The sequence below is a fragment of the Sus scrofa genome, chromosome 13 (assembly GCF_000003025.6).
Source record: "Sus scrofa isolate TJ Tabasco breed Duroc chromosome 13, Sscrofa11.1, whole genome shotgun sequence".
In the NCBI taxonomy this organism is placed as follows: domain Eukaryota; kingdom Metazoa; phylum Chordata; class Mammalia; order Artiodactyla; family Suidae; genus Sus; species Sus scrofa.
The window spans coordinates 97139595-97162045 of NC_010455.5; the positions used below are offsets into that span (position 1 = coordinate 97139595).

The following is a 22451-nucleotide window of genomic DNA, read 5'->3' on the forward strand; positions in this document are numbered from 1 at the left end:
ATAAATGGCTTTCATTTTGTTGAGGTATGTTCCCTCTATACCAATTTTGGTCAGAGCTTTTTTAAATCATGAATGGATGTTAGATTTTGTCAAATTCTTTGTCTGCATCTATTGAAATGATCATGCAATTTCTGAGTTTTCTTTTGTTAATTTGGTCCATGACACTGATAGATTTGCCTATATTGAACCATCCTTGTGAACTTGGGATCAATCATACTTGGTCATGGTGTATGACTTTTTTTAATATGTTGTTGGATTCCGTTGGCTAAAATTTTGTTGAGAATTTTTGCATCTATATTCATCAAGGATATTGTCTGATAATTTAATTTTTTGGTAGTATATTTGTCTGGTTTGGTATTAGGGTGATAGTGGCTTCAGAGAATGTCTTTGGATATGTTCCTACTTCTCTGACCTTTTGGAAAAGTTTAAAAAGTGTATAAGTTCTTCATTGTACTGTTGGTAGGATTTTCCTTTGAAGCCATCTGGTCCTGGACTTTTTTTGTAGGGAGTATTTTTGTTACCTGTACAATTTCATTTCTAGTGATCAGTCTGTTCAAATGATCTATTTCTTCTTGATTCAGTTTTGGCAGGCTGCATGTCTCTAGAAAGTTGTTGATTTCTTCTAGGTTGTTGAATTTGTTGCCATATAACTTTTCTTAGTATTCTCTTACAGTTTTTTATATTTCTGTACTATCTGTTGAGCTTTCTCCTTTTTCATTTTTTATGTAGGTTCACTCTCTCCTTTTGGTAAGTCTGGCCAGAGGTTTGTCATTTTGTTTACTTTTTTCAAAGAAGTAGCTCTTGTTTTTATTTTTTTTTCTATTTTTTTATCTGTATTTTTATTTCCTCTCTGATTTTTTTTTTGGTCTTGTTAGTACTGCATCCATGGCACATGGAGGTTCCTAGGCTAGGGATCCAATTGGAGCTGTAGCCACTGGCCTACACAACAACACGGCAATGCAGGATCCTCAACCCACTGAGCATGGCCAGGGATTGAACCCAAGTCTTCATGGATACTAATTGGGTTTGTTAACCACTGAGGCACGATGGGAACTCCTGATTTCATCTCTGATCTTTGTGATTTCCTTCCTCCTGATGACTTTAGGTTTTGTTTGTTCTTCTTTTTCCAATTCTTTTATGTGGTAGGTTCAATTGTTGATTTGAGATTTTTCTTTTTGAGGAAGGTCTGTATCACTATAAACTTCCCTCTAAGAGCTGATTTTGCAGCATCCCATAGATTTTGAATGGCTGTGTTTTCATTATCATTTGTCTTAAGGTATTTTTTAATTTCCCTTTTGATTTCCTCAACCAGCTGGTTTTTTAGTAGCATGTTGTTTAGTACTATGTAGCCAGGTTTTTCTCATTTCTTTTCCTCTGGTTTCTAAGTTTCATGCCATTATGGTCAGAGATGATGCTTGAAATAATTTATATATTCTTAAATTTGTTGAGGTTAGCTTTGTGCTCCAATATGTAGTCAATCCTTGAGAATATTCTATGCGCACTTGAAAAGAATGTATATTTTGATTTTTTTGGATACAATGTCCTGAAAATGTCAGTTAAGTCTAACTGTTCTGTTGTGTCATTTAGGATCTCTGTTGCCTTAATGATTTTCTGTTGAGAGGATCTCCGTTGATATGAGGGTGGTGTTAAAATTGCCTACTGTTAATGTATTCCCATCAGTTTCTACTTTTATGTCTGTTAGTATTTGTTGTATGTATTTGGGTGCTCCTAGATTAGGGGCCTATATATTGACAAGTGTAATACCTGTTCTTGAATTGATCCTTTTATCATTAAATAGTATCCATATCTTTCTTTATGACCTGTTTTAAAGTCTATTTTGTCTCATATTGAGTATTGCAACTCCTGCTTTTCTGTCTTTTCTATTCACATGAAATATCTTTTTCCATCCCCTCATTTTCAATTTATATATGTCCTTTGCCCTAAGGAAAGTCTCTTGTATGCAGCATATTGCAGGGTCTGTTTTTATCTAGTCTGCCACTCTAAGTCTTTTGATTAGGGCATTCAGTCTATTGACATTTAAGGTAATTATTGATAAGTTGTATTTATTGCCATTTTAAACCTTGTTTTCCAGTTGATTCTGTTTCTTTTTATGGTTGGATGATCTCATTTTATTCTATGCTTTTGTACTTTTCTTTTTAGTTTTTGTGAATGTATTGTTCGGTTTTGTTTTGTGGTTGCCCTGTTTTTCAAGTATCTTAACCCCTTCCTATATCTTCTTGCTTTTCAGGCTCAAACACATTCTAAAAAAAAAAAAAGAAAGAAAGAAATAAAAAGAAAAAAGAATCTAGATTTTCTTTCCTTCCCCACATTTTATGATTTTGATGTCCTTTTTTATATCTTCATGTTTATCCTTGTGCTGTTCCTTGCTTTTACAAATAGTTTTCTTTTTTTCTCCTTTTAGATCCATATACTGGCACAATTAAGTGATTATTTCCAGTTGTGATTTCCTCCATCCTATATCTCCTTACTTCTTTTCTACTTAGAGGATAGCTTTCAGTATTTCTTTTAGAATGGGTTTAGTATTGTATTCTTTTAGTTTTTGTTTGTTGGAGAAAAACCTTTATTTCTCTTTCTATTTTAAATGATAATCTTGCTGAGTAGAGTATTCTAGGCTGCAAATTTTTCCCTTTTAGAACTTTGAATATATTCTTCCACTCTTCTTTTTTCTCTTGCTGCCTTTAGAACTCTCTCCTTATCTTTAACTTTTGCCATCTTTATTATAATATTTCTTGGTGTGGGTCTGTTTTGGTTCATCTTTTTGGGGGGCCCTTTGTGCTTCCTGTATCTTGGTATCTATTTCCTTTAGATTTGGAAAGTTTTCAGCCATAATTTCTTCAAGTATATTTTCGATCCTCTTTTCTTTTTCATCTCCTTCTGGAGACCTACTTTATATTATCCCATTGATCTTTTATACTGTCTTCATATTTTTTCATTTGGTTTTCTGTCTGCTGTCCTGATTAGCTGATTTCTATTATTCTTTCAAGTCTCTTATTAGCTCCTCTGCATTACTCATTCTGTTCTTCAATGCCATTAACTCAATCTGCATGTTTGCAAATGAATTTTCTAATTTTTCATGGCCCCTCCTTATATTTTCTAGTTCTCTTCTAAAGTAATCTGCATTACTGTTCATATCTGTTCTTAATTCCTTCAGTATTTTTGCTATCTCCTTTTTGAAATTGGTGTCTGTTAGGCTTCAGAATCTGTTTCATGGTTTGCTCCTTCAGGGGAATTGTTCAGTTCTTTTAACTGAGAACGGTTCCTAAGCTTCTTCATTTTGTTTATATTTTTCTTATTCTGGGAGTTTAGGGAAAACAACTCCTGTAGTCTTGGAGGGATATTTTTTGGGGGGGAGGGAGGCACACTTGTGGCATATGGAAGTTTCCAGGCTAGGGGCTGAATCAGAGCTGCAGCTGCTGGCCTATACTACAGCCATAGCAATGTGGGATCTGAGCTACATCTGTGACCCACACCACAGCTCACAGCAATGCCAGATCCTTAACCCACTGAGCAAGGCCAAGAATCTGACCTGCATCCTCATGGATACTAGCTGATTTTGAAACCTGCTGAACCAAAAGTGGAACTCCCTAGAAGGCTATTTATATGTGAGTGTGCCCCCTGGGTAGCTTGTGAGGGCTTATATATATACATTTTTTTTTTTTTTTGTCATGAGGGTTGCTTTTGGTTTGGATGCTTGCTGTCTCTTTCCTCAGTGTGTGTAGGTTGTTATCCCCTTGATAGGGATATGGAAGTTCCCAGGCTAGGAGTCGAGCTGATGTACAGCCCGTGTTTGTTTCCATGAAGATGGAAGCAATAGGCAGGGCCTATAGCCAGTGCCTGGTCGCTGGGCCCTTGACAGTGGTGAGAACCCACAGGGAGGCATAGGCAGCACCCAGAGCCTTTGGCAGTGGTAACAATAGGATGTGTGTGTTCCCAGGGGAGTGAGGGCAACGATCGGCTCTCAGTTGCAGTGCCCTCCTTGGAGGCAACCCCTGAGGTGACTGGGGCTGCAGGTGGTGCCTGTTTAAGAACCCCTAGTGGTGGCTGGTCCCTCATGCCTCTAGAGTCTGTGATGGCTGCAGCAGTTTGCCCCCATAGCCTGTACCAGACGGGTCCTGCCTCCTGAGAGCCTGTGTGTGCACAGAGAAACATTTCCTTGTGGTGGTAACACCTCTCCACCTCTTGCCCTCCCCAGCAATGGTGACTGCAGGGCCATAATTCTTCCCATATTTCTCCAGCAGTGGCACTCTGTTCCACAGCCTGTGGCACACCAATCCCTAGCCCCTCAGACTGTAATCACCACAGCCAACCTAGTCCTCTTCCTGGAACTAACATTGGAGCCTGAGTCTCAGTGCCCAGACCCCACCCAAGTGTCTCAGGCTGTGGTGTTTGGGGGCAGTGGTACCAATGCCCAGTGCAGCTCTCTTCTGCTTTTTCCTCCTCAATCTGGCTGCTACTCTTTTCTCCGATACACTGAAGTTCCCCTTCTGTCCTGGCTGATCTCTCAGCCAGTTAGGTGGCCTCCCAGGGTGGAAGTTCCTTTCCTCTTTCAACACTCCCTTTCAGGAGTGCTGGTCCTGTCCTGATTCCTTTTCTCTCTCTCTCTCTTTTTCCTTTTGTTCTACCCAGATATGTGGATGGTTTCTTGCCCTTTTTTGGAGACTTAAAATCTTCTGCCAGTGTTCAGTAGATATTCTGTGCTGACTGTTCTACACATAGATGGGCTTTTTTTTTTTTTTTTAAATGTGTTTGTGGGAGAAGTGAGTCCCACATCTTACTCCTCTGCTATCTTGATCTCACCCCCTCAATTTTCTTATCTGGAAAAATGATACCTAAGATCCCTTCTCTTACTAACACTTTATAATCTATGTTAAAATTCTATACAAAAGTTTTATGTATTCAAGATTAGTATTTCCATATAAGAATCTCTTCGGATGCTAAAATCTTTGCATCAAATTTGCTAGTGTTAAGTTCAAAGTTCTTCTTTATATAATTTTACTTATATACATAAATTCTATGGAAAAAAGTGGCATTCCAGTATCCTAACAGTGTTAAAAAGGATATCTTGACACTAAACTAATTGGAGATTCAAAGACTGTGGGGAAATAATGGCTAGTTCTACATAAGAAAAGTTATTATCCCAAATAAGTGATTTCTGTTGTTATTGTTGAACAAAAAGTATTTTCCTGTTTGTTCTTCTTTTTTAAAGCTAAGGATATTCAAGATAATAATAAGCTTTTTCTCTGATTACTAATCCAGGGTCTTTTATAAGGAAACTACCATAAAATATAGGAAATGCATGTTAAAAATTACTAATGAGGGAGTTCCCATTGTGGCTCAGCAGTAACGAACCTGACTAGTATCCATAAGGACTCAGGTTTGATCCCTGGCCTTGCTCAGTGGGTTAAGGAACCAGCGATGCCATGAGCTGTGATATAGGTTGCAGACGCAGCTTGGATCTGGAATTGCTGTGGCCATAGTGTAGGCTGGCAGCCATGGCAGCAGCTCGACCCCTAGCCTGGGAACTTCCATATGCCAAGGTGTGGCCCTAAAAAGACAAAAGAAAAATTACTAATGAAATGTGCATGTATTGCTATTATCTATATACCAACTCTTGTCAAAGAATAATTCAGTAAAAATGATTATAAACTCATATTCCACTGTCTCATTAAGAAGCCATGATGAATGTGAATTAAACACACCTGTTGAAATAGAAACATGATCTGGATCCATGGTTGAGGTTCTTGGCTGATGAGGATAAAACTGGATTTACTGTAGAGGCAGTAATGACCCTTCAGGGAGCAGCTGAAGAACAGCTTTGCTACACAACTTTGAACAGAATCTAGAAACAAATACAAATAACATTAAACACGGGACTCTTCCTAGAGTTATACCTTCTGCTTCAACACACAAACACCTTTAGAAATACATTCTTCAGTTTTCAATCTGTGAGCAAATAATTTCAAATGACTGTGGGTTTGGGAGTAGATCTGTTTGATGGAATGCAGATTTAAATGAAGATGCTTTAAGCAAGCTGTATTTTATTCCTCTTTCTTTTCTGATTAACAGTGCATCAGAGGAGTTCCCATCACGGTTCAGTGGAAATGAATCCAACTTAGAACCATGAGGTTGCGGGTTCAAAACCTGGACTCGCTGAGTGGGTTAAGGATCTGGTGTTGCTGTGAGCTGTGGTGTAGGTCGCAGACATGGCTCGGATCTGGCATTGCTGTGGCTCTGGTGTAGGTCAGCAGCTGTAGCTCCAATTAGACTCCTAGCCTGGGAACCTTCATATACCATGAGTGTGGCCCTAAAAAGCAAAAAAACAAAAAAAAACCAAAAACAAAACAAAACAAAACAAAAAAAAACAGTGCGTGAGAGATCTCTAAGAAACATGCATGGGAAGAAAAATCCTCTTGCCAATAAAAAGGGAGATATGTGTCATTTCCATCTGACTGGGTACTTTGAAATGATAACCTGGGAAGAACAAGCGAATGGATGGAGGAAACCCAGGCATTTTCTGGGTAGTGGATAGTGTGCAATGAATCAGGAGCACTGCTCTCTTGGTTGTTCAGAGGTCAGAGAGACAACCTCCAGAATAACTTTGGCCAGAGGTGTGGCTTCCTATGAACTGGCTTGAACTAGCTGGAAAAGGTCATTACATCTTGATGAGCCTCAGTGGGGAAACTTCAAGAGATTATCCTTCAGGGACAAGAAAGCGGGGGATTGTGGTGGTGGCACCACAGAGCAGAGGAACTACGTGTAGAGTCATTTAGTTTTCACAACCCTACAAGATGGGCATTACTACTTCTATTTTAAGTGTGAAGAAATTTAACCCATTAAAGTGTCTTTTTAGTGAACCACTGTTACTGCCTTGTTCACCACCATGACCTCAGCATGTGGCACAAAATAGATATATATATATATATATATATATATTTTTTTTTTTTTTTTGTCTTTTTGCTATTTCTTTGGGCTGCTCCCGCAGCATATGGAGGTTCCCGGGCTAGGGGTCGAATCAGAGCTGTAGCCACTGGCCTACACCAGAGCCACAGCAACGCGGGATCCGAGCCACGTCTGCAACCTACACCACAGCTCACGGCAACGCTGGATCATTAACCCACTGAGCAAGGGCAGGGACCGAACCTGCAACCTCATGGTTCCTAGTTGGATTCGTTAACCACTGCGCTACGACGGGAACTCCACAAAATAGATATTCTAAAGAGAGTGTCTGAACAGATGGATGATACTAAGGAATCAAGAAAAAAAAAACTGCTCAAGTCTGCCCAATATGTGGCAGAGGCAGGATTTGAATTAAGCCAAGCTCCTGCCACATTTGGATGTTTTAGGCTTTACCATGCTGGGAATTTTTAAATCTGTAGTGTCATATTGATAGCTCATGGGGTATTTATTGTTTCAGAATTAATCTGATATCTTAAATGAAATACTTTGAAAATTAATAGGTTCAGTATGCCCTACTATTGAAAATAGAACTGGATTAGAGTTTTTTTAAAAGTTGACAGGACCCTAATAAGGTGGTAGAGTCAGTCCCCACCTAAGAGAGTGCTCAGGGTTCCCAGGAGAATGGGGTCGTGCACCATCAGGACTCAGGTGTGAAGGAATAACAGACTTTTGGGAAAGAGTTTTGCAGAGTTTAGGGAGGGTGATCAATGATAAATTAGAGAAGACAACACTGGAAACAAAATAAAGCCACAGGGCAATTTAGAAATATATATAGAAATCTTAATAATTAATAGTTTTCTGTGATTCTGAAACATTGGTATGAAAGAGAACTAGTTTTTGTGAACTTAGTAGTTCAGGGGAATTTGAGTATTCAAAATCCTTGTATAAAATTAGAAATCACGGAGTTCCCATTGTGGCGCAGCAGAAACGAATTCGACTAGGAACCATGAAGTTGTTGGTTCGATCCCTGGCCTCGCTCAGTGGGTTAATGATCCTGTGTTGCTGTGGCTCTGGTGTAGGCCGGCAGCAACAGCTCTGATAAGACCCCTAGCCTGGGAACTTCCATATGCCTTGGGTGCGGCCCTAAAAAGGACAAAAAAGACAAAAAAAAATTAGAAATCATTTCTGCATCCTGTGGGTGAATGGCTCATGAGATATAAAGCGCGCTTCAAAGTTCAGTGGGAAAGACCAGGAGGCCTATGACTGACAAAGACCTCAAAGAACAGAAGAGAGCACAACATCCCTTTAAAATTACCTATCAGAAACTGTTTGACAATGGCAATGAAAAATACTTTTTTGGCACTGATGCTCTGAAAAACTGAACTTAAATTAACCAGAGAAGTCAGAAACCAAGTATTCTCTAAGTGTGCACATACAAAAATGGTACTGCTGGAAATTAATCTGGTTGTAATGTGTACACTGAGATAGCACCCTGTTTTGTTTTAACAGAATGTTTCAAAAGGAAACAACTTCATTTGTAAGAACCTGACAGTCCTAGGTGGACTTCAGGCCTCTGCCATGAAAAGAAAAAAAATTTTCATCTTTTTTTCTTCCCCTAAATTATGGCTCATTGGTGTTTTCTTTTGAAAATGAACACTGATTCAATTTATTTTACCCTCCTTGAGCCTACAGGCTTTCTATACATAAATCATAGGGGTCCCAGAACACAGAAAATGAGCAAAGCAGTAGAAGAGAGAAAGAGACCTTTACCTAGAATCATATATACCGGTTATAAAAACACATTAGTTCTGTGATACAAGGCTTCTGTTAATGCTTTCAGGAAACTGGATCTGTCTCAATATTTTTCTCCTCATTTTTTTCTCTAAGCTTCCCTGGCTTAGAAAGTTCTCTCAACATTAACATCTAGTTGATAATTTTTCTCTGTAATTTTCTCCCTCCTGTTCATTTCATGGTAGCAAATAGTGGGTATGCAATAGTGTTGGATAAACGAATGGGTGTTAGTCACTGTGTGGAGACCAAGAAGAGCCATGCTGTTGATCTTGTTCTTAAGAAGCTTACAGCCCAATGGAAGAGACACCTACAAACAATGGCTGAAAACGATTTTTTTTTTCTTTTTGCTATTTCTTTGGGCCACTCCCGCGGCATATGGAGGTTCCCAGGCTAGGGGTTGAATCGGAGCTGTAGCCATTGGCCTACGCCAGAGCCACAGCAACGCGGGATCCGAGCCGCGTCTGCAACCTACACCACAGCTCACGGCAACGCCAGATCGTTAACCCACTGAGCAAGGGCAGGGACCGAACCCGCAACCTCATGGTTCCTAGTCGGATTCGTTAACCACTGCGCCACGACGGGAACTCCTGAAAATGGTTTTAAGTCCATAAGATAATGGAGGGACACATAGTGCTGACCACTCAAAGCAATGAGCAGCTCTCCTCCTTGAGGAACCAGGGGAGGTCTCGTGGAGGAGGAAATATTTGATGTGACCCTGAAAGCTAACCAAGATTTTGAACTTAGATAAAGTGTGAGGAGACATGCATCTTAAGTAGAGGGAACACTCTGAAAAAAATCACATAAGGCATGAATGTTCAAGGTAATTCAAGATAGTGTATCTGGATTATTAAAATATTTTTTCACTTATACAGTTGATGCCCAAACTGTTGTTTATCTTTCTTGATTAAATGTTGAAGTGAGAGGGGTCATGCTTTGATAAATATAGAATTCTTCCCATATTCTACCCAATCTGACTGTTATTTCTCTGCATTTAGTAGATTGAGGCTTATTTTTGTAAGAAAAAAATCAGAGGATTTGTTTTGATCCTTATTTTCTTTTTGCTTTTTAGGACTGCACCTGAAGCATATGTAAGTTTCCAGGCCAGGAGTCCAATTGGAGCTGCAGCTGTTGGCTTACATCATAGGCACAGCAACATGGGATCTGAGCCATGTCTATGACCTAAACCACAGCTCACGGCAACACTGGATCCTTAACCCACTGAGCAAGGCCAGGAATGGAACCCATGTCCTCATGGATACTAGTTGGGTTCATAATCTGCTAAGCCACAACTGGGACTATTGAAGTTAACATGAGCAGCGATAATTGTATAATATAATGTGGTGTAAGGTAAAATATCCAAAATATATACATTACACACATGGATAAATTTAAAGACATGATACAAAATAAATAACATCTGATATCCTTTTTGAGTCAAAGTATTTAGGATTCATTTTGGAATTTTTTCCTCCCTTGGTCACTTTTCTCCCACCTTTCATATATCTCTATTCTTGCATTGCACACACTGTAATGATTAAAATTTTGTTAGTATTTTTAAACAAACGCTCATTTTAGAATACTTTTAGGTTTACAGAAAAATTACAAATATAGCATAGAGAGTTCCCTCTATATTATATACCTGGTCTCCCCTGTTATTAACATTTTAAGTTAGTATGATACATTTATAATAAGCAATGAACCAATATTGACAGGTTATTATAAACCCAAGTCCATAGTTTATTCAGATTTCCTTAGTTTATACTTAGTGTCCTTTTTCTGTCCCAGGATCCCATTCAGGATACTACACAACATTTATTCATTATGCCTCCTTGGGCTCCTCTTGGCTATGACAATTTCTGAGACTTTTCTTGTTTTTTGATGACCTTGACAGTTTTGAAGAGTACTTTTCTTAAGTATTTTGTAGAATGTTTCTCACTTGGGATTTGTCTGTTTTTCTCATGAGTAGACTGGGATTTTGAATTTGGGGAGAAAAAACCATAGAAGTAAAGTGCCATTTGAATCATATCATATCCAGAGAACATTTGATCAACATGACTTAGGACTACTGATGTTGGCCTTGAACATTTGGTTGAGGTAGTGTTTACTAGGTTTCTCCATTGAAGAGTTCCTTCCCAATACTTTCTACACTGCACTCTTTGAAAGTAAGTCACAATGTGTAGCCCACACTTAAGGAGTGGGGTGCTAGCTTTACCTCCTGAGGGCAGAATAGGTACATCGATTATGTGCAATCCTTCTGCACAGATTTGTCTCTTCCTCCTCTAGGTATTACATTCAGATTATTTAGTCAATTATTCTATCAATCTGTACTCATAGATATTTATTTTATAACTCAATACTATTTTATTTACTTTGTTGCTCTGATTGTTCTAGCTTTGTCCTTAGGGGGCTCTATCAGTTGGCTCCTGTGTCCATCTGATGTGCCACCATTATTGTGTGTGTGCTTTTTGTTTATCTATCTGTTTTGTCACTTCCCTACTTACATCTTACATACAAGATGTTCCAGGTTCATCTTGTTTATCTCCTGCTCTGTGTTAGAATCAGCTGTTTCTCCAGAGTTCTGGTTCCTTTTATTGTAGAATGGTGTTAAAAACCAAGATCTAGGTACTAGGTACGCTTGTTGCTACTGAGGTATCATTGTCCCTTGGCCCCTCAGGTGACAGAGCAGGAAAATTATGTTGTGTATACTAACTCATGCCTGTACACATATCTATTTACAAGTATTTCCATATGAAACCAACTATATATATTTTGAGCTAAACATGAATTCATACTGACAGTTTCAATTCTAATTTATCATCACACAGAGCATTTTAGTTTCCAACCCTTGCTTATCCGTCAACTCCCACTTCCACAGTGAGGAGCCTGGGTTCCACTCTGCTAGTATTTTTATCTCTGTCAACTATAGAAGGCAGAGTATTTCTGTTCCATTCCCCTCTCATTCTTTCCCTCATTTCCTTGTGCCCTCCACTTTCTCTTAAAAATCTTTGTCTATTTAGTACCCATCGTAGTTTCTTTCTTCCTTTCTCCCTTCCTTCCTTCTTTCCTTCCTGCCTTTCTTTTTTGCCACACCTGTTGCATATGGAAGTTTCCAGGCTAGGGGTCAAATCCAAACTACAGCTGCCAGCCTAAGCCACAGCCACAGCCACAGCCACAGCCACGCCAGGTCTGAGTTGCGTCTACAACCTGCACCACAGCTCACAGCAACTTGGGATCCTTAACCCACTGAGCAAGGCCAGGGATCGAACCCACATCCTCATGGATACTAGTGGATTTGTTACCACTGAGCCATAATAGGAACTGTTATACTCTATGATTCCTTCTGGAGCAACAGAGATAAAGCCAACAGTATATTCCCATGAAAATAATAAGAAATTATGACAGTAATAGTACCATATTAATTTTCATGTTGAACCTTATCTTACTGTTAACTAAATATTCTACATTTTCATATCTGGCATGAGAGAGACAGCTATTTTTTAATGTGAGTATTCCTTCTTAGTTTAGCCAGTTGTATTTTAAGTGTATTCTAGATGCTAGTCATCGTGTTATGATTTTGGTAAAGAAATTCTTCTTTATTTGTTTTGCAGTTGTAAAGTGTTAATGTAAAAAAATTTAGAAATATAGAAAGTTTATCAATTAGCATTCTGGAAAACATTTTAAAATTAGAAATAGTCTTAAATGATATCATTTAAGAAAGGAGTTTATAATTTTGAAAAGTCTAGAGGAATTCTAAATCAAGCAAAATAATGGTCAAAAATAAAAATCAGATTTCAGTTGTGTGCGTGTGTGTGCACTACTTAAAATCTTAGAGCAAGCTGATGTGTGGAATAACTATGGTTAAGTTCTTAGTTTTGTCCCAAGCACTCCATTAGATATTTTATGTAATTATCATTCAATCCTCATAATTATCTATTAGCATCTCTTTTCACTTAAGAGATTAAAGGGTCAGAGTTAAATGACTTAATCAAGTTAAGATGCAGAGGCAGGATTGAGATCCAAGTTCATTAAAATGTAAGCTCTGTGTTTTGTTCACAAAGCAATATGACCTCCTGGAAAGTCATATTGTCAAATGGTCTTGAACCTCTTCAGCTGAGCTATCTGTAGCTTCTGTAGGGATAGGATGGACAACCCAAAATAAATTGCCATTATCTTTAACAAGACAACATAAGTTGTTCAGCCTTAGAAACAGAACCCAAGGAACTAATTTCTATGCAATTACTGTAGAGTCAACATAATTCTCTAACCTGGGGTTAAGACAAATTTTTTCATAAACCTAAAGAGCTGTGGCAAATCAATAAATAGAAGCTCTTTACAGGCCTATGTAAACTGTAAACAATTGGTCTCTTTCATCCTTAAATGTGGTAGGAGGAGTGAACACTACATTCTAAACTCAGAGGGAATAATCAAAATAACTAGGCTTAGAGTTCTTAGAAGTAGAGAGAGCTATAGAATCAAGTGAAGGAAGATTGTGGTGGTAACTGCAATGCCTGTTACTCTCTGCTGACAGTTGATAAGCATGATTAGCTTTCTAAATATATTGGATCTGAGAAACATACCATTCTTCTTGGGAGATGAGCCATTTATAATTCACCTCCCAAAGTGGTACTTATATATAATCCATGCCATCCATGCCATTATATACTTTTTATTTAGAAATAAGCGCCTTGTAAGAATAAAAATAGTTTCAGTTTGATTTTTTTTTTTTACAGCTAGTGGAAATATCAAAAAGTTGACTTTGCTTTTTGGAAAAAGGAATAAGCTAGATCTTGTTTTGAATTCTTTACCAAACTTATAGTTTGAAAGCTCTCTCCCAACTAAATAAGGGTCAAATAAATGTATCTGGCTTGTTTCCCAGGTTTTTCAATTGAATCATTCTTCTCCATAGCCAAACTGTATTTCTCGAACGATTTATAAAAGCTCAAACACAGGAATATCTTTGCAGAAATTGCTATACTGAAAGTATTTGCACATTGAGTATAACATAAATAAACAACAAATTCAGAGCAGGCATATGAAGAACTTTGGTAGGAAGGGAGCTAATTTTTATTGATTGCTTACTTTGTATTTAGGTGAGTGTAAGTGTAGTAGATCACAATGAACCCTTATTAGGCAGGTCTTGTTATTTCCATTTTATGGAGATGGAAATATCAAGATCAAACTTCTAGGAAGCAACCAAGCTGGAATTTGAACCCGAGTTCCAAAGCCTGTTCTCTTTCCAATATGTTATCAAACGGCTCAGATAAAACAGGGGTACTAGAAGTGCCTTAAAAAGGAAGGATGGTTCAAAGGAAAAATCTCTGGCCCAGGAGTCAGACAACCAGGGTCTTAGGGTCTTAGTAGACTCTTGTTATCTTTGCTCTCTGTTCTCTGACTTCTTTTCTCTTTCATTCTTTCTTCTTCTTCTTCCTTTTTTTTTTTTTTTTGTCTTTTTAGGGCCGCACCTGTGGCATACGGAAGTTCCTGGGCTAGGGGTCTAACTGGAGCTGGAGCTGCTGGTGTACACCACAGCCACAGTGACACCAGATTTGAGACGTGTCTGTGACCTACACTGCAGCTCATGGCAACACTGGATCCTTAACCCACTGAGCAGGGCCAGGGATAGAATCTGAGTCCTCATGGATACTAGTTGGGTTTGTTACTGCTGAGTCAAAACAGGAACTCCTGTTCTCTGACTTGTCATATGTAAAAATAATGGCAGGCCAATAGCTAATCAAGAATGTATTTTTAAAAATTCCACATTTCACATTTCAGCGTTTCCTCCATGGTACAGTGGGTTAAGAATCTAACCGTCATCCATCTCCAGAACATTTTCATCTTCTCCAACTGAAACTCCATAAACATTAAATTATAACTCTCTAATTCCCTCTCCCTCCAACACCTGGGAACCACTATTCTGCTTTCTGTCCCCATGAATGTGACTACTCTAAGTACTTCATATATTTATCCTTTTGTGTCTAGCTTATTTCATTTAGCATAACGTCTTCAAGGTCCATATAGGTTGAGAATTTCATTCCCCTTTGAGGTTGGATAATTTTCCATTATATACATACACCACATTTGGTTTATTCATTCATCATTCACCTGTCAATGGACATTTGGGTTGTTTCCACCTTCTGGCTACTGTGAATAACGTTGCTATAAACTCAGCTGTACATAATCTCTTTTAGACCCTGATTTCCATTCTTCTGGATATGTATCCAGAAGTGAGACTGTCAGGTCATATGGTAATTCTATGTTTAATTTTTAAGCAACTGACATACTAGAATGTACTTTTTTTTTCCTCCCCTGGCCACATCGTGGCATGTGGAAGTTTCAGGGCCAGGGGTCAAACCTGAGCCACTGCAGTGGCAACACCAGAGGTCTAACCCTATGAGCCACATAGGAACTAGCCCTAGAATGTACTTTTTAGTTCTGATGTTCTATGATTCAATGAGGGCCTAAGAAAGCCCATGAAGAAATGTGTCTGTGATGAATGCCCAAAGCAGGGCTGCCAGGAACTACCTTCAATACAGGACAGATGGCAATGGGGTTTGTTAGAATAGATTTCTCTCTCCTGCTTGACACTAGCCAGACAGGAACCGCTCAAGGCATTTATTCCATCTCTCATTTAAATTATCCTTTGATACATTTCAAAGACATGTAACTCAAAATCCTGACCCTGAAGGACTGAATAACACTGTCATTTAACTATATAAATATCCTAAATTGGATAGACAAAAAGTAGGAGGAAATGAAATTGGTAATTCATCTGATGAGAATGTTTCCAAAGCATTGTAAAAATCATGTTTTCCAAGTCAAACATAAATGACAGTTTTGGGAAAATATGTAAAACAAACTCATCGCTTAAAAATACTCTTGCTTTGGGTTTCCCGTTGTAGTGCAGTGGAAATGAATCCGACTAAGAACCATGAGATCTGGGGTTAGATCCTTGGCCTTGCTCATTGGGTTAGGATCTGGGCATTGCCATGGGCTGTGGTATAGGTTGCAGACGTGTCTTGGATCTGGCGTTGCTGTGGCTGTGGCGTAGGCTGGCAGCTGTAGTTCAGATTGACCCCTAGCCTGGGAACCTCCATATGCTGTGGGTGTGACCCTATAAAAAAAGCAACAAACAAACAAACAAACAAACAAAACCTCTTGTTTTTGCATGAAAAAAAAAATGAAAGAAGTCATCCCAAGCCAGTGTGGACTCCTTATCAAAGTATAATTTCATATGATTTGCAAAATATATTTTTATCTTAGACTGAAACTATACTCCTTGTAATTCCCCACTTAAACTTTACAACTTCCGAACAGAACAACAATTATTTCATAATTTGATGCGGGAAGTAGAAGAAAAGATATTACAAGGTTAAAAAAATTTGATTCTCAAAAGTAAAAGTGAATTTCTAAAATGACTGTTTGAAATAATACTGAATGATTTCTCAATGTCCAAAGACATTGCTTTAATAATCTTGGAATTTTCAGGGCTTGGTTCTGTAGTAGGTACTCAGAAACATGAGTTGTTGAACTAAACGGTGCTAAGGAAAGACTGCCAAATTTCTCATTTGATGAAGAATCTAGGGCAGGGAGATAATGGGAGGGAGGACTTTGTCTCATTTTCACTAAGTTCTGTTTATGACATCATCGGTTGAGAAATACTGAGAAATACATGGTCCCTTCTCAGCAGCTGTTTGGTCACTGGCCATATCACATGCATGTGGGCATTACATCCCCACCGAGAGAAAAAGTATTATGCATGTTTTCCTGCTCATGGCAAAAAGTCCAGCCAGTTGTCAAACAAGCATGACAGATACTTTTGTTTTTTTTCCTTCCTTCCTTCCTTGGGAAGTTCCCGGGCCAGGGATTGAACCCATACCACGGCAGTGACCTGAGCCACAAGAGAACTCTAGATGCTTTTGTTTTAAATCATTAGAATGAAATAAAATTCTTTTGCAAATGATTGCCTTAATAATGCAAATTAAATTGAGTAGTAAAGGCAAATCCGGTAATATTCAGAAATATACAAACCAGGAGTTCTCATCGTGGCTCAGTGGTTAATGAATCCGACTAGGAACCATGAGGTTGCAGGTTTGAACCCTGGTCTTGCTCAGTGGGTTAAGGATCTGGCATTGCTGTGGGCTGTGTTGTAGGTTGAAGACACGGCTTGGATCCCGTGTTGCTGTGGCTGTGGTGTAGGCCAGCAGCTACAGCTCCGATTAGCCCCCTAGCCTGGGAACCTCCATATGCTATGGAAGCGGCCCTAGAAAAGGCAAAAAGACTAAACAAAACAAATAGAAATATACAAACCACGGGTGTACAAAGTTCCATTTTGGGAAAAAAAGTCAAAATTATGGATTGGTATATAAACAAGTATATTTATATAAATGCACAAGAGAAAGGCCTATAAAACAATACATCAACTATTGACAGTGATTACTTCTGGGTTGAAAAGTGGCATTAGGGGTGGGCAGCATATACCTATTACTCCAAATACGTTTGTATTATTTTCATTCTTATGAGTTTATATTCATGTATTATCTATATAATTTTGAAAGAAAGTCATATAAAATGAAAAAGTTGATATTAAAGCAAGTATAATGTCTCACAAAATTACCATGTAATGAAGCTAACATTTCTAGTTTTAAATATATTTTTCTCTTTTGCCTTCCTGAATTCACAAATTTTGTCCTAATCCCACTTGGGCCTCCACCTACTTGGAAGGGTGGACATGGAGTGGTAGTGGGGTAGACATTAGATCGTTATAGGAATACCAAGAGAAAGACTAAGGTAAAAAGGAGTTCATCTTTCAACTGTCAAAAATGGATTATACAACACAACCATAGCCTTGCAAGCAAAGCTTTTGTCTTGAGGAAGGATTTTCTAAATTTCTTTTTTCTTTTCAGGGCCACACCTGTGGCTTATGGAAGTTCCTGAGGCTAGGGGTCTAATGGGAGCTGCCGCTGCTGGCCTACACTACAGCCACAGAACCTGCAACACTGGAACTGAGCCGCATTTACAACCTAAGCAGCAGCATGTGGCAATGCCAGATCCTTAACCCACCGAGCGAGGCCAAGGATCAAACCCGCATCCTTGCTATGTTGGGTTCTCAACCCACTGAGCCACAAGGATAACTCCTAAATTTCATTATCTCCCTTTAGTCTATCCACTCCGAACATGGTGAACTTCCATTATGGCCCTGCAGTGTGGAGGGGATGGCGTCTAGATCAGTTCTGAAGTTGTCAGGGAGTATGTAACATAGAAGTAAAAGATTTTTCAGTTATGGCAGAGGAGGTTGTGGCGAGAAGGAGAGAGGTAAGTGTGAAGCCATCAGAAGTAGGCCTTGACTTCCCTATGTTTGGACTTCAGCTTGGAGAGGGGTGGATTAGATTAAGTTCAGTTACATGGAGGGCAACAGTGACCCTTAGGAAGAAGATCCATTCCCAGGTGGCTCTCTGCACCAGTACAGGGCAGCCAATTCAGTTAAAACCACAGCTTGGAGCAAGCACAGGAGGTTCAAGGTTCAGCCCTCATGGACCACCCTAACCTTGGTAATGGAGCAGACAGGAGGAAGGAAGCTGTCTTGCTGAGGTTCTTGCTGGACAGCTTTTCAGAGAAATAGCCATAGTGGGCAGGAGCTTTGCCCAGTGTAGAGTAGAGAGGAATGTCCAGCCAGGCCTCCAAGGGGGCCAGAGCACCAGTGGGTGCCAAGGTGGAATAAGATTGCCAGATAGAGCTCTGGCACACAGTGCCTGGAAGATAAGTAACATCACCCTAAACTTCACCTGAGAGGGTGATCAGCAAGCAAAGGACATCATCCTTTAGGCAAGAAGATACTCCCTCCTACCCCACTGCTGTCCAGGCACAATGTTTCTCCACCACTGCAATGAAATGGGACCCACTTCCTCGTGCTCCTAGATGTCACCTCAGATAAACATGGGAGGGATAAGAGAAAGAACGTTTTGATCCAAATGAGAGGTTGTTCCCTAAATGTGTTACTCAAATGATCATATGGGATTAAATTTAAATGACTCAGTTAATTTCCTCCTTACCAACCAGTGGTTAGCTGGTACATTTTCTCTGCAAAGCTGAGTTTTAATGTGAAATTCTGTAATCTTACAATAAATGAAAAATAAGGATAGAGAATAAAACTACCCTGAACAAGAAGACCTGGGTAGAGGAAGGAATCCTGTTCTAATAAAAAGTCAGAGTCTTATTAAGTGTCACAAAGCAAAGGGCAGAGGGCGGGGAGTTGACTGAAGAAGGCTATCAGGACATTAAGCACTCAAGGGCGGAAATCTAATTGCACAGGAGACTGTGGTAGCTTGCAAGTTTCTCATGTGAAAACTGCTGAGAAATTGTGTCAGCTTGCTATTAAAGAACTAAGTGAGACTTGCCCACTAACCCTCAGGTGACGGAGACTCTTGGATGCTCTCAAAACCAATGTCTCTGCCCTGAGACAGGGACTGAAAAGCCCCTCTCCTCATCAGCCATTCTAGGGCCAATTGCTCCTACTCCCCATCCAGAGTCCAGTTCTGCTCCGCCAGTGGTGGTTAAGAGCCCAGACTCTAGAGCTAGACTCTCCTTCTTACCAGCTTCATGTCCTTGGGAAAGCTATATAACTTTTTTGTGACTTAACTGGGAATAATAAAAAGATCACCTATTTCTAAGGGTTGTTTAGTTTGATCAACCAACCATCCTTGTTTGTCTGGGATTGAGGTGGCTCCTGGGACTTGAAACTTGGTGCTAAAACTGGGAAAGATCTAGACAAACCAAGAGGAATTGCTCATCCCGTTTAACATAAGCATAAAATGGGTTAATTCATAGGAGATTTTCAGATAGAAGTGTGCTCAGCACAGTCAAGTAGTTAGTGATGTTTCTTATCATTATCATGATTGCTATTACAACTATGACTATTGTGTATGGAGAAAGAAATCAGTCCTCAGTAAGGTGGGCTGATGTAATGTGTTTTGATTAGAGAAAAGGGGATTCTAATGGCTCTTGGAATCTCTAGGTCTCATTGTTATCCTAAAATTTTCATGTAATTTATTTTATTTTTTTCAATTTTTTGTCTTTTTGTCTTTTTAGGGCAGCACCCACAGCATATGGAGCTTCCCAGGCCAGGGGTTGAATCAGAGCTGTAGCTGCCGACCTATGCCACAGCCATAGAACCATGGGATCCGAGCAGTGTCTGTGACCTACACCACAGCTCATGGCAATGCTGGATCCTCAACCCACTGAGCAAGGCCAGGGATCGAACCTTCGTCCTCATAGATTCATTTCTGCTGAGCCATAATATTTCCACTATTTGTTTCCACTAGTCAGATTCGTTTCTGCTGAGCCATGACGGGAACTCCATAATTTCTTATTTTAAAAAGAACTTAATTAAACTTAATTCAGAGCTAATACTTGAATGCAGGATGAAGTAAAATTCTATACAACTAAAATAAACTCTGGGGACATGACAGAAGAAGATTTAGCAAGAAAGAAGTTCCTGTATCAGTGCTTGAAGCCATCCACTTGATCTCTCTGAAACCCTTCAAAGTTCTAGCACTACAGTGGTGAGCAGGTGAGGCTTTTGATGCTGGTACTATTTTGAGGCTCAGAAGCACAGACATGTAGCAAGAACACCACTGGGAAGAGCTAAGGAACAGCTTGACATTTTGCTGTATTCAAAGCATCCTAAATAAGAGGGAGGCTTTCCTTGCAGCAGGAAAAGGAAAAAATAGCTGACATTAATTAATTTGTTTTTATATGTTGGGCACTGTTCTAAGAGCTGTGTGTGTATATTGCCCCTTCATGCTCATAACAATCCTGTGATGTAGATACTTCCAGTTTAGAGAAAGATTCTGAGGCTCAAGGATAGTAAGTGATTTACTATGTTTGACTTGAACAGCAATTAATCTTTATTGAAGTGAAAGAATTTAAACCTAGGTATTTTAAATTATATAAATACTATTATAAATTGTGCATTACTTTCATTTACATAGTATTGAGAGACTTGTTGATAGTTTACTTTGGGTTTTGATTGCAATTTTGATCTATATAATATAACTGAATGAATTATGTGGCACATTCCCACTCATGCCCAAAACCTCTCTTGAGGGAAGCCCACTCCCTTGACCCATGAAATCTCAGCTTAAGGTACTACTGTTCTCCAGTGGGAACCATCTGAACTGAAAGCACAGAAATCATGGATATAAATCAAGGACATAAACTGCTTCTGACAAGTTAGCTTTGGAAACTAGAAAGTCTACATAGCCTAAGTGAAGGTTATAAAATTAATTTTCTATAAATCAGTGTTGCACATGACAGAGGTCCATGTATCTTTGACCATTGCTTCTTTCAAGCTGTATCAAAGTATAATTTCTTTCATTCTTATGAGACCTAAAATCCAGTGACAATGACATTAATCATCATAGTTAATACTGTAAATAGAGTCAACTTTTTTTTTTAAAACTATTTCTGGTTAATTATTTCTACCTTCATTTTCTTATGGCTGCTCAGACAAAAAGTTATATCATAAAAGAGAGTAGCCACGCCATTCAGCTTCTCAAAACTCAACTTCCTAGTTTTAAATTTGAAACAGCTGGTTATATATTTTGTCCCACAGAGGAAGACAGAAAGCTCTATTGAAGAACTAAAGTGAAAGTTAATAGTTGACTTATTCCTGTCTCAATTGGCCATGTCCCAATGGTCCATGGGGTAGCATGAGCTTTGGGGGAGAGAAGACAATCAACATTCATTCAGCAGAAGCCGTATGAGTGGTCTCTTGCCTTTCCCTACCCCGCAACTCTGGCATCTCAAAAATGTGCCTTATATGAGAAATCTGATGACAGGTGCCAGTTAAAAAGTCATGAAGTCCCAGAGCTGAAGGGTCTGTGAATGGTAGTTTCTCTCTTCTAAGACAGAATTATGCTGGAACCAGCTCAGGAAGTTATTCTTTTCCATAATTATCTTGAAATTCAAAACACTTAAAAGCATGGTAAAGCATACAGTTCAATTTTCTTGCATGTATTTAGAGTATAATGGCTTCATTTTGAAATTAAATAAAGTGTTTCTACATTGGCAAGGCCTGTCTATTTTTCTACTTCAGTGAGAGCCCTCTCTTATGAAGGGGAATGTAAGAATCAGAAAGTCAAGATGGGAGTATATTTATGACCCAGAGCCAGCTTGAAATGGTTGAGGTATTTAAAACCCATTGACACTGTGTGATAGTGTCTTGTTCAAAGGAATCTCTTAGCAGAAAAGCAGTGGGCTGGTGGCCCCAGGAGAGGACTTTTCACATTCATAAATACTCAATCATCTGAGCAAACAGGTAGTATCTGGTAATGTTCTGTACCAAAAAAACTCTGTAAGGAAACACTTGATTATTACTGAGTCGTGGGCTGGATTCCTGGATTGAAAGAAGTGGCAGGAAAAGAACAGAAGGGATAAATAATGAGGGTCTTTTCTAGGATTCAGAGGGCAAAAAGTCAAGAAACAGCTATAGTGCTAAGTTTCTATAAGCACTTTTGAGGAGCCTGAAATGGTCATGTGCTCCAAGTATAAATATCAGAGAACCCACCCTTGCCTTAGCTATCAAGAGCAACAATTTCCCAGGGCAGGCTTTGCCTGAGCCACTAATAGAACAAAGAAGCAGATCTGGTGGTGAATAAAGAGCTCTGTTACCAGTAGTGTTACCAGGTAGATGTAGCCTGGGTTGGTATGAATAGAGGAGGAGACAGATGAACGGTAAGCCATGG

At 39.1% G+C, this 22451-nt stretch overlaps 1 protein-coding gene across 12 annotated transcripts in view; it reads right to left on the minus strand.

Moving 5' to 3' along the window:
- The window catches only part of VEPH1 (ventricular zone expressed PH domain containing 1), a 379885-nt gene that overhangs the window by 153273 nt on the left and 204161 nt on the right, over nt 1-22451 (minus strand). For all 12 annotated transcript variants that reach the window (XM_021069710.1, XM_021069713.1, XM_021069715.1 and 9 more), the window contains one exon: nt 5721-5860. In XM_021069710.1, the coding sequence (XP_020925369.1) occupies nt 5721-5860 (140 nt within the window). The remainder of the gene's footprint in view (nt 1-5720; nt 5861-22451) is intronic.